The sequence below is a fragment of the Thamnophis sirtalis genome, unplaced genomic scaffold (genome assembly GCF_051295495.1).
Source record: "Thamnophis sirtalis isolate CommonGarterSnake01/CBP01778 unplaced genomic scaffold, rThaSir2_p1.2 scaffold_4, whole genome shotgun sequence".
Classification (NCBI taxonomy): Eukaryota; Metazoa; Chordata; class Lepidosauria; order Squamata; family Natricidae; genus Thamnophis; species Thamnophis sirtalis.
The window spans coordinates 130,413,901-130,427,473 of NW_028261384.1; the positions used below are offsets into that span (position 1 = coordinate 130,413,901).

The window sequence follows — 13,573 nt, forward strand, 5'->3', positions numbered from 1 at the left end:
TCATATCTATGATAGCCACTTTGATGCCCAGATAACTTATCAGAACACGCTGAACTTGCTCTTTAATCAGAAGCCAACTCTTCTCAACTATAACTGCAGCAAGAAGATACCAGCAGCTGTCATTGGGGGTACTGATTCAGAAACTTCCCTTCACATAGCTACTATCTTAGGGATCTACAAGATTCCACAGGTAAGTTGGATCACACATCTATTATAATAGAACATATTATCTATTAATAGATAATAGAACATATTATCTTTTACAGTCTCATTCTTGCAAATTTTAAGATGAATGGACTTCAATTTCCAGAAGTTGATATATTATAAACAAATTACTAAGAAAAGTACTATCTGCATTTATTAAGGAAGTCTTTGCATTGATTAAGAAACTTAATACAATACAATAGCAGAGTTGGAAGGGACCTTGGTGGTCTTCTAGTCCAACCCCATGCCTAGCAGGAAACCCTATACCATTTCAGACAAATGGCTATCCAACATTTTCTTAAAGACTTCCAGTGTCAGGACATTTACAACTTCTGCAAGCCATTCCACTGATTAATTGTTCTAACTATCAGGAAATTTCTCCTCAGTTCTAAGTTGCTTCTCTCCTTGATTAGTTTCCACCCATTGCTTCTTGTCCTACCCTCAGGTGCATTGGAGAATAGTTTGACTCCCTCTTCTCTGTGGCAACCTCTGAGATATTGGAACACTGCTATCATGTCTCCCCTAGTCCTTCTTTCTATTAAACTAGACATACCCAGTTCCTGCAACCGTTTTAGTCTCCAGTCCCCTAATCATGTTTGTTGCTCTTCTCTGCATTCTTTCTAGAGTCTCCACATCTTTTCTACACCGTGGCGACCAAAACTGAATGCAGTATTCCAAGTGTGGCCTTACCAAAGCATTATAAAGTGGTATTAACACTTCACGTGATTAAAACTTATTAAAACTTATTATCTTCATCTTATTATTTACATTTTCTATATAGTGGTGTAGTTTTATTTGAACAAGAATAACATGACTTCTTCTAAATTTAGTTTTGGAATACAAAGAGATTTAAGATCACATTGCCAGCACCACAAAATATGTCTGTATCTCACTTTTTTTCTTCTGGTAGTACAATATTTAATTTGTCTTCTCTGGTAATGTGATATTTTAGGCAGGGAGAGAGTTATTGCATTATTTCTCTCGTTTGGGATGAGGTAAATGCGTTTATAACGGTGAATAACTTAAAACTTAGTTTTAACTATACCAGTTATGGTTAGATGATATGAATATAAGTGGTTCATGGTTGGAAGGACAAAAGTTTGTCTTTCTCAACAGGATTCATGTTTTAGTTCTCACAATGCCAACCATTCTCTTTAATATGGTGATTATCTTCTTGCCCTTTTGTCTATTTATCCTTGCCTTAACTATTCTCTATTTTTCTTTTCTTTCTCTCAGTTCCTTTTCCCCTCTACATTCCTTGCTTTCAATGTCATTAAATCACACAAGGAGAGCAAAAGAAATCTGGGTGGTGTACATGATAAATCACTCATACATTTAAAAAGTCTTTTCCTTAAAAAAAAGGTCTAAACTTAAGAGAGTTTTTATTTATCTTAAACTAAGATTTAAAAGATAAACATGATAACAGGAAGGATTCATATTAATTACCTCCACTAGACCGATTAGATCCCACAGATTAGGCCTCCTCCGAATTCCATCCGCCGGCCAGTGTCGACTGGCGACTACCCGGAGGAGAGCCTTCTCTGTGGCTGCTCCGACCCTCTGGAACGAACTCCCCGTGGAGATTCGAACCCTCACCACCCTCCAGGCCTTCCACAAAGCCCTTAAAACCTGGCTGTTCCAACAGGCCTGGGGCTAAAGAGCTGTTGCTCCCGTCTCAAATGGTATGACTGTCGTGTGTTTTAAATTATGCATTGTTATGTGTCGTTTTTTAATTTTTTATCTGTATCCCCCTTCCCTGGTTTGAGTTGTGAGCTGCCCTGAGTCCCCTTCGGGGGAAAAGGGCAGCATATAAATATAATAAACAAACAAACAAACAATTATGATGTAGGCAGCCAGCATTTATTTGACACTGACTGATCTTAGAGTGTAAGCAGGGGAAATAAGAGGAATAATTGTGAATTAAGCATAAATAGTGAAAAATAAGAGCAAGTATAGAAATGTTTATATTCCATGGATTGTTAACTAGAGATGGGGAAATGGATGGACAAAGAAGATGTGTAAATGCAGATTAAAGATGTCATTGTAATATGCAATCTGTTGTGAGGAATACATGGTGTACTTTTTTTGTGGGGGGGGGGGGAAGTGGAGCATGATTAACCCATCTTCCCATCAGAGGAGGCTGTAATTCAGAAAAAAATTGACTGTGGCAAAATGGTTAAATTAACCTTTAAAATTAAAGTTCAAGAAGATATAGAATATTATATGATTTGGAATAAATTCTATGAATGGATAGAAGCAAGAGGTAGGAATTAGAGAAAAGTAAGATCATAAATGTTCGTACTGAAAATTAAGAAGGTAAATAATTATAATACTTTAATGTAAGAAGAAATTTAGCTAAAAGCTTTTTGGTTATATCATTCCTATTGTTACTATATCATTATTGTTGTTGTTAGCTTGTAAGTCAAGCTAATAACTTTTCCTTTTTGGTCTTTTTTATTTGTAAATGGCAAATAACATTTGCCCTGACAATGCACTGTTTTTCAAAGAAGTGTTTATGAATGAAATTTATTTTTTTAAGAAGGGAGAAACCTATAAGCTAAATAGAGTCAGTTCATGATTAGAACAGCCTGCAGGTGCTGTAAACTAATTAAATGTCTCTTTTTAAAGAAAGTAAAAAGTACTATGTTCTTGACATCTTGTTATGGAAAGGAAAAATCAGTTGAATGCAGTTAGAATTGAATACTTTAAGAATTATGTGTTATAATAACATGAGAGGGTCCAGAAAGGAGGAATACATTTGGAATTATTTGAAATATAGCCCATTTTGAACTGTATATCCATGGTCAAACATCAGCAACTAACCACAGGAAATGTTTTGTGACACTTTAGTTTACATCATAAAATGTTTTGTGATCATTTTTATGTCATACAACATTTTATAAAACTCGCCAAATATTAAAAGCAGCAGACTCTTAGATTTCTGGATGCATTCTGCAAGTTAGTTCATTTGAGGCACCTTGATTCAAAAGTTTTGCCCTATGATCCACTGTTTCACCCAGACTACAGACACAAAATATTTAGTAGTATCTAGTATATAGAGAGCAATATGTAAACTAGGGTTGGCTGTTTTTCCTTTCATTTATTTTTTCTTCTTATTTCATATCTTTAACTTCCTTGACTTACTGTTTGTTCCTTTTCTGTTTTCTGTGTAACATAGATTCACCACAAAGGAAATAGTATAATATATGGATTAGGCCAGGTTGGCACTTACATAGGAGGCAATCTAATATTGGTAGGCTAATGTGGGCTATAGATTAGACTAAAAAGTTGAGAAAAAAAATACCAGGGGAAAGTATTCCTAAATTACTTCCATATTGTGAATTAGAAAACAACAGTCATGTTTGTGAAGTCAGCAAGTTTGAGAGCATCTTTATCTTAAGCTTCTTATCATTCACAATTAATTGTCAGCATCAGCATCTCTGTGCACTCAGGATTTCACTGGACTTGTGCGATCAGTAGTACAGTCCCATTTTTGCTGCTTTGATCTGATTTCATGGCTATAAATGTTGTCATTCTAAGCTATAGAATGACACTTGCTTTAGATGGTTTGAATTTTTGGTCCTTTAATATTCATTAGTTTCTTGTTTTGTTGTGTGAAAGCAGACTAAACTTAGCTGTAACTAAATACCAATGGAATAAATAAATTTGTTGGAGATGATAAAAACAACAAAATTTAATTTCCCCATGTTCTCAGGACACTTAACAGAGAATAGGATAAGATAGGATGGGATGGGATGGGATGGAATAGAATAGAATAGAATAGAATAGAATAGAATAGAATAGAATAGAATAGAATAGAATAGAATAGAATAGAATAGAATAGAATAGAATAGAATAGAATAGAATAGAATAGAATAGAATAGAATAGAATAGAATAGAATTCTTTATTGGCCAAGTGTAATTGGACACACAAGGAATTTGTCTTTGGTGCATATACTCTCAGTGTACATAAAGGAAATGTCTATTCTAAAATAGAATACATTCATCAAGAATCATAAGATACAACAGTGATAGTCATAGGTTACTAATAAGCAATCAAATTATACTAGGAAACAAATGAAACAATATAAAATTTAAAGATACAAGCAACATGGAAATAGAGAGGAGGGGAGATAGATATCTCTGACTTCTAAATAAATTATTCCAGCTTCTCTTATCCAATTTTTAAAAATAGTTATGTGGTAGATTAATTGTGATTTTATACTAAGTGAAATACTGAAATATTTCACTTGACAATTAAGACAAAATTTAGTTCAGCATGAAAACTTAAGTAGATGTGACGTGTGTGAGATAAGGAAGCAGCTACATTTCTCCACGTGGTTTAAAGCACTCTAAATTCACATTTAATATTTTAAATAACACTTAAGATTGCTATATCAAAAATAAACTAGAGGGGATAGATATAATTTAAAAACATGGCACCAGACAATCAGTATATTAAGACATGCTTGGGGAAAGAAAAAAGCATGTTTGCTTCCTGCATGAAAGATAGTAAAGTAGATCCAGATATCCATCACTATAGAAAACTAAGGATCTGCCATGGAGGTAACTCACTTCTTTAGAGATTACACCAAGATCTCTGAGGATGACTTTAGACCATAGAAAGGGATTTGAAGATTCACTTGCTCATTAATTATTGATTGATTTACTAAATTCAGGTGCTACCCCTCTCATCTTCACAACAACTCTTTATATCTTCATAACCTCTTGTTCATATCTGTGATCCTAAGATGTAAAGATGATGAAGCGAAATATAAAATGACTGATGTAATACAAAATATCCTAAATAGAATCTATCTATTTGGATCTTATTTTAATGTTTATTCCAAAGCAAAGGGGAGACATGGAAGACAATAGGCTGCAAATAAAGATCTGAGTCAGACATGAAATATTTTGACGGAGCTTCAACATGGGATAACTGCAAACTTTTTAAAAAAATTGCTACACTTTTGTGAAGTTAAAGTGGAGAGGAAAGGATTATTTTAGACTGTAAAAGTGGGGGAAAGAACTAGCATTACAGAAAAGGGCTTGATCTTGTAGATATTTTTATATTTCCCTATTATGGATGTAATTATGTTCTCCTTTAGGTCTCCTATTGTTTATATACTCCACCAGTGAATGATATAAGCCATCCATCTTTCTTATACCGCATGGTACCTAATGAAGAACATCAGTATACAGGAATAGTCCAACTCTTGCTTCATTTTCAATGGAAATGGGTTGGGATCATGGCCATGGATGACGACAAAGGAGAAAAGTTTGTGCAGATCTTGGAGAAAAGCTTTTCCGATAATGGAATCTGCACTGCCTTCTCTGAACGAATGCCACTCCAAAGCAACATTTTCGGCGTTCTTAATTTCAATGACATGTTTAGGGAAATGGCCCAGTTGCTGAGCAAAGAAAAAATCAATGTCTGTGTTATAAGTGCTGATGCTCATATGATGTTAGATTTGCAGCTAGTGCTCAATCTTGCCGAATCAGACATGATGCTGCCTGTGCGGAAAGTTTGGGTGATGACAGCCCATTGGGATTTTTCAGTGGAGCCCTTTTTAAATAATTTAAACATGCAGATCTTCCATGGAGCCTTGTCCTTTGCAAGTCACACCTCGGAGTTGTCAACCTTTCAGAATTTCCTTCTCCTCCAGGATCCCCGTTCTCTTACCGATCATTTTATCAGAGTCTTTTGGGAACAAGCATTCAAATGCTCATTTCCATCTTCTGCAACAGAAAAAGGAAGCTGTACTGGCAATGAGAAACTAGAAAGCCTTCCGCAGCCTTTTTTTGAAACAAGCATGACCAGTCAAAGCTACAGTGTTTATAATGCCGTCTACGCTTTGGCACATGCTTTGCATGCCTTTTATTCATCCAGAAGTAAATATGGAGCATTACTGACAAAAGATCACCCAAGGACTTCTAAATCACAGTATTTTCAGGTAATATCTCATCTAGAAGGCAGATTAATTTTGATGCATCAATGTTGTTGTTAACATTTTCATTTGTATAAGAAGGATTCTAATTGTTATATTTGTGCTGATAAACAAATAAAGGGAGACTAGTATAGATCTATTTCAAGCTATTTAGCTCTCATCAGCTAGCCATACCCTTACTGGGAATCGAGCATCAAGAGTATGGCTAGCTGATGAGAGTTAAATAGCTTGAAATAGATCTATACTAGTCTCCCTTTATTTATTTATCAGCACAAATATAACAAATGTAACAAAAAGGCAACAGTAAAAAATATTGGGTTTCTGTCTGGATGGTCTCTTGTGACAAGCCGAAGGACAGAGAATGGAAGTAGTGATCTTCCTCCCATATTTCGGCATACCAGGGGTTGTGACTTTAAATATATAGGATTCTAATTCTGTATACAATAGGCAAAGTGGTGGGATTCAAATAATTTAACAACCGGTTCTCTTCCCTGATGACCAACTGGGTAGGCAGGGCTTGGTGGTCATGTGACTGGGTGGGTGTGGCCAACTCAACATCACTCAGGTTGATGGGCGCTTTGCCTTAGCTGTGACAATGTGATAAGGGTTAACCGGAGAGGCAGTTTCTGTAAGTAGCACAATAAAGATTAAGCTAGAAACACCACCAGAATGTTCCTTCCTTCTGGCCTTCCTTACAGGATTAGCCCTGTAAAGTGGGGAGGGGGAGGAGATTTCTTCCAACAACCGGTTCTCCGAACTGCTGAGAAATTTCAGCACTCAGTGTCAAAAAGGTTAACCAGCACCGGAACCTGGAAGAGAGCAGCTGCATGCTGGACCAGCTGTCTGGCATGCATGCACATGATGGAGCCCAGAAGAGCAGGTGGTGATGGCCATGTGCCCACAGAGAGGGCTTTGTGTGCCACCTCTGGCATTCATGTCATAGGTTTGCCACCTCGAGTATAGGGTTTCCGGGGGGGCTGACTCAAAGACCTCCAAGGTCCTCTCCAGTTCTTTTCTGTGTGATAATGCATTACTGCACATTCTCAAAGGAGATGCCGAGAGGAAGTGAATCACTGCAGTTGTTAAGTCAATTACATGATTGTTAAGTAAATCAAGTTTCTCCCATTTACTTTGTTATAAGAAGCTGGCTGGGATTGTTAAAAATGGTAATCACATGACCACCACCACCACCCCGGGACACTGCAGCTGTTGTGCCTCTCAGCTCCGGCGGTCCTTGGAGGAAACCGATTATCTAGATCCCTTTCAGTCAGGATTTAGGCCTGGCTACAGCACGGAAACCGCCTTGGTCGCACTGACCGATGATCTCTGGAGAGCCAGGGATGGGAGTCATGCCTCCGTCCTAGTGCTCCTTGACCTCTCAGCGGCCTTCAATACCATCGACCATGGTATCCTTCTGCGACGACTGCAGGAGGTGGGGGTGGGAGGCACCGTCCTACGGTGGTTCTCCTCCTACCTCTCAGACAGGTCGCAGTCGGTGTTGGTCGGAGGACAGAGATCGACCCCTAGGCCCCTGAATTATGGGGTGCCGCAGGGTTCGGTCCTGTCCCCTCTCCTGTTTAATATCTACATGAAGCCGCTGGGTGAGATCATTCGATGGCACGGGATAAAATACCATCAGTATGTGGACGATACACAGCTGTATCTGTCCGCCCCGTGCCAACTCAGTGAAGCGGTTGACATGATGTGTCAGTGCCTCGAGGCTGTTAGGGTCTGGATGGGGGTTAACAAGCTTGCACTCAATCCGGATAAGACCGAGTGGCTGGTGTGTTTCCCTCCCACTAATTGGCCAAGTTTTCCATCTCTCAGGCTGGGGGGTCAAACAGTACGCCCCTCAGACAGGGTTTGCAATTTGGGTGTCCTCCTGGACCCACAGCTGACTTTTGAACACCACTTGTCGGCTGTGACCAGGGGGGCATTTGCCCAGGTTCGCCTGGTGCACCAGTTGCGTCCCTACCTGAACCGGGAGGCCCTCACAACAGTCACTCGTGCCCTTGTGACCTCAAGACTGGACTACTGCAATGTGCTCTACATGGGGCAGCCCTTGAAGAGCATTCGGAGACTTCAGCTTGTCCAGAATGCAGCCGCGCAAGCGATTGTGGGTGCACCTCGGTACACCCACGTTACACCTATCCTCCGTGAGCTGCACTGGCTGCCTATTGGTCTTCGGATATGCTTCAAGGCGCTAGTCGTCACTTATAAAGCCCTTCATGGTATTGGACCTGGGTACTTGAGAGACCGCCTGCTGCCAATTACCTCCAATAGACCGATTAGATCCCACAGGTTAGGCCTCCTCCAAATTCCATCCACTGGCCAATGCCAACTGGCAACCACCCGGAGGAGGGCCTTCTCTGTGGCTGCTCCGGCCCTCTGGAACGAGCTCCCCATGGAGATTCGGACTCTCACCACCCTCCAGGCTTTCCGCAAAGCCCTTAAAACCTGGCTGTTCCGACAGGCCTGGGGCTGATGAGTTCCTGTCCCCGCTCGAATGGTGTGTCTGTTGAGTTGTTTTTAAAATTGTGGAATTGTTTGTCTATGTCTTTTTTCCCCCTATTTGTATCCCCTATCCCCCCACCCTGACTTGGGTTGTGAGCCGCCCTGAGTCCCTTCTGGGAAAAGGGTGGCATAGAAATATAATAAATTCAATTCAATTCAACTACATACCAGGTGCCCGTTGCCCAAATTCTGATCACTTGACTGTGTGGATGCTGCAACAATCTTAAATCCAGAGGAGGAACTAAGAACATAAGGAGAAATTTTCTGACAGTGAGAACAATCAACCAAAGGAACAGCTTGTCTTCAGAAGTCATGGGAGCTTCATCACTGGAGGCTTTCAAGAAGAGATTAGGTGGTCATTTGTCAGAAATAGTGTAGGGTCTCCTGCTTGGGCAGGGGGTTGGACTAGATGACTTACAAGGTCCCTTCCGACTCTGTTAATATATCAAAAAGAATCTGTCCAGAGTTACTGGGAGAAAGTCAGCATATAAATTAAGTTTAGTATTAGTACTTGAATTCCCATCAGTGACACAGGTATACCAGGATCTTTCTATGCCAAAATGAATTTTAATAGGTTCATTTGAAATACATTATCTGATAGTTCTTAGTATCCTTTTAAAAATGGAGCTGAACTGAAATATTTGATTTTGGAATGAAATAATGGGACCGCTGATCATGAAGGGATGAAAAGAGCTTTGGAGTGTAGGAAAACTCTATATACCAAGCTAAACAATTTTCACTGTATCCACCACTTTGGTAATACTTGTCAAAACTTCATTTATTCCAGCTTTACCATTTCCTAAGCCGAATCTCCTTTAACAACAGTGCTGGAGACAAGGTGTCTTTTGACAAAAAGCATGAATTGCTAGCTGGATTTGACATTATCAACTGGGTTACTTTCCCTAACAAATCCTTCAGGAAAGTGAAAGTGGGACAATTGGATCCCGAAGCCCCATCAGGCAGAAAGTTCACCATCAACGAAAGAAAAATCACATGGCAGGCCCATTTTAACCAGGTGTGATGAAAACAAACATAGTTGGCCTTCTTTTTAACAATTATTCATTTATTTATCTTGTGTTTGTGTGTATATATACACATGCAGTATAGGAGATTTGTGTTTTTTGTTTGTGCTGATAAATAAATAAAGGGAGACTAGTATAGATCTATTTCAAGCTATTTAGCTCTCATCAGCTAGCCATACCCTTACTGGGATTTGAACCTGGGCTATATTGCACACTAGGCATACTAGGCAGAGATTTTAGCCATTAGGCCAAATATAACAAAGGCAAATATAACAAAGGCAACAGTAAAAATATTGGGTTTCTGTCGTGATGGACTCTTGTGACGAGCCGAAGGACAGATGATGGAAGCAGTTAGCTTCCTCCCATAATTGGGGCTTACCAGGGGTTGTAAAAATAAAAAAAAATCTAATAGATACCTTTCACCCTGGCTTCGCTGATAAACGGATAAGAGCCTGTGGCCTAATGGCTAAAATCTCTGCCTAGTATGCCTAGTGTGCAATATAGCCCAGGTTCAAATCCCAGTAAGGGTATGGCTAGCTGATGAGAGCTAAATAGCTTGAAATAGATCTATACTAGTCTCCCTTTATTTATTTATCAGCACAAATAAACACACACACACACACACACACATATATACATACATACATACATACATACATACATACATACATACATACATATATATATATATATATATATATATACTTTAAAGTCACAACCCCTGGTATGCCCAAGTATGGGAGGAAGGTCACACTTCCACTCTCTGTCATTAGGCTCGTCACAAGAGACCATCCAGACAGAAACCCAATATTTTTTACTTAAAAATAAATAAAAGCATAAATATAACATATATATATATATATATATATATATATATATATATATATATATATATATATATATATATATATATATATATATGCGTGCAAATTTATATATATATATATATTCACTTTATGATGGTATAGATTGGGGACCCCTCAAGTCAAATACAAATAGCTCAGAATAATAACAAGAGACTGATCATATATAGTAAAATATGGTGGCATATTAGTGATGGAAAAAAATTATTCAAAGTGTGTAAGGTTCATCAATGATACATGGGTTTTTATGGATTAGATCTTTCTTATATGTGTACATATCTGCACACACAAACACACACAAACTAATGAATATATCTCAGAACTTTATGATGCATGTACTGATTTCTAAGAATGGTTGGATTCAAGGGAATAAAATATATTTCTCTCTCTCTCTCTTTAATGAATAGACTATACCTCTTGCTCTGTGCAATGATCATTGCCCACCAGGTTCCAGAAAGAAAAGGAAGGAAGGGAAGCCATTTTGTTGCTATGATTGTAATACTTGTCCATCAAGAAAATTTTCAAATGAAAGAGGTAGGAAATATGGTGTTGTAATGTTTGTGTGCGTGCAAATTAGTGTATCCATAAAGACACACAGAGACATATCACACTGAGACAGCTATCACACACATGCGGGTCCAGTGGTGGGTTACTCATCCCGTTCCAACCGGTATGGTTGGAATGGGGCCGGCGGCGTCCTCGTGCACACGTGCAGTTCGCGCATGTGTCTTAGTGCCTGCGCGATGCTCCAGCTGCTCATGGATAATTGCACAGATGCTCTATGTGCCATGCGCCTGCGTGGAAGCACAGAAGCCTTCAAAGGCCGGTAAGGAGTGCGGGCGGGTGGATGGGCCCTTTGGCGTTCCCGGAAGTTACTTACTTCTGTGTTCACCGACCAACCGGTCTGCGCGGATCGCCGTGGACTGGTTGAAACCCACCCCTGTGCAGGTCACTCTCATTATTCATGAGAATTCTATTCTAGTTGAGCTTTCAAATAGCAAGATTTAATAGAGATCTCTTTAAAAGAGGTGTGAATGGGTGTTTTAATGTTGCTGGATTACATTTTTGTATGCTTTTGGCTAAGAGAACAAAGGCAATAAATGATGAGAATTGTTGCACATTCAGTCCCAAGAACTATACTGTATGACGTAAGTTGTTTTCAATTAATAATACTTCTCAGTAGACTGTGAATTCTGAAATATATATTTTCACAGATATGGATGACTGCTTAGACTGTCCAGAAGAACAATATCCAAACAAGGAAAAAAATATGTGCATTCCCAAGGATCTAAATTTCTTGTCTTACAATGAAACTTTGGGCATCACTTTGGCTGCTCTGGCTCTATCACTTTCTGTGACCACAGTGGTGGTACTTGGAATTTTCATAAAACACCGGAATACTCCCATTGTCAAAGCTAACAACCGGAATCTCTCTTATCTTCTCCTTGTCACCCTCTTCCTCTGCTTCCTCTGTTCCTTGCTATTCATTGGTCAGCCCCAATTGCTGACCTGTCTTCTTCGTCAAATGGCTTTTGGGATTATCTTCTCAGTTGCTGTTTCTTCAGTTTTGGCCAAAACCATCACAGTGGTTCTAGCTTTTATGGCTACCAAGCCAGGATCAAAATTGAGAAAATGGGTGGGGAAAAGATTTTCCAACTCTCTGATTCTCTGTTGTTCCTGCATTCAAGCAAGTATTTGCATATTGTGGCTGTGCACTGGCCCTCCTTTCCCAAATTTGGACATGCATTCTCTTCCAGAAGAGATTGTGGTCGAATGCAATGAAGGAGCAGGCAACATGTTCTATTATATTTTAGGATATATGGGACTTCTTGCTCTCGTCAGCTACATTGTGGCTTTCTTTGCTCGAAAACTGCCAGACTCTTTTAATGAAGCCAAATTTATTGCTTTCAGCATGCTGGTGTTTTGTAGTGTATGGGGGACTTTTGTCCCAACGTATCTGAGCACCAAAGGAAAATACATGGTAGCTGTGGAGATCTTCTCCATCTTGGCTTCCAGTATAGGAATATTGGGATCTATCTTTTTCCCTAAATGCTACATAATTGTACTGAGACCAGAACTCAACACAAAGAACCATCTAAAAACAAAAAACTAACCATTCCAGATATTCATTGATTTTGAAGAATCTACCAGTTTTGAAAAGAAAGTTGGAGAATGTAATGGTGATTAGTCAGGAGGAAGTAGAATGTTCCAATTTGATGCTCTTAAAATGGGGAAAGTGGATTTTTTGGACTAGATTTCAACTGTCTTATTATAACCTATAACAATAAAGTAGTATTCCTGGAATTCCTGCACCATCAGTTTCGTGGCCTGACTTACTTCAAAAGGATGATACATCATTTGGAATTAGCATTATTGATTACAATATTTCTGGTTCAAATATTAAACCAATGCATTTTGTCACTTGAACAAAGACAAGATATTGTATTTATCTTCCTGTATAAAAACATATATTTAGGTTCACTTTTATAGCAATAGCAATAACACTTAGACATACATACCACTCCTTAGTCATATACAGTAATCTCTGAGAAGTATACAAGATCAGAATATTCCGGGTCCACTGGTGGAACCTCTTCTAACCAGTTCGGTAGATTTAACGAACCAGTTCTACCGAACTGGTGCAAACCGATAAGAACCCACCTCGGTCCCAAATTCCAAAGTCACTCAGTGTTGCACCCTGTTGAACCCTGTCTTCCCCCCATACTGATGCTCACCGTGTCCAAGCATTAGGATAAGACAATCATGGCATCACTTAATTCATCTGGGGTATTGTTGTTTAATCACAAATTTGCTGGCAAACAGTGTTAAGAATATGCAAACAGTGACAATTACTGATAAATAATAACAATGAAAAAACGGCAAACAAAAATAACCATCAATAATAACTTGCCTAACCACTCAATCTCCTTGCCTGAGAAAAGAACCTTCCTAACAATCAGCAAGAGTCAACTTTATCTTTGGAAATGTTCCAAAGGGAGATTCAATTACATAAAAGGCATAC

At 38.9% G+C, this 13,573-nt stretch overlaps 1 protein-coding gene across 1 annotated transcript in view; it reads left to right on the plus strand.

Moving 5' to 3' along the window:
• The window catches only part of LOC148046585 (vomeronasal type-2 receptor 26-like), a 13,421-nt gene extending 462 nt beyond the window's left edge, over nucleotides 1–12,959 (plus strand). The window contains exons 2-6 of the mRNA XM_087714862.1: nucleotides 1–190; nucleotides 5,313–6,158; nucleotides 9,454–9,681; nucleotides 10,959–11,085; nucleotides 11,766–12,959. The exon at nucleotides 1–190 is cut by the window's left edge and continues 99 nt beyond it. Coding sequence (XP_087570988.1) covers nucleotides 1–190; nucleotides 5,313–6,158; nucleotides 9,454–9,681; nucleotides 10,959–11,085; nucleotides 11,766–12,664 — 2,290 coding nt within the window. The 3' untranslated portion in view covers nucleotides 12,665–12,959. The remainder of the gene's footprint in view (nucleotides 191–5,312; nucleotides 6,159–9,453; nucleotides 9,682–10,958; nucleotides 11,086–11,765) is intronic.
• The last annotated feature ends 614 nt before the right edge of the window (nucleotides 12,960–13,573 follow it).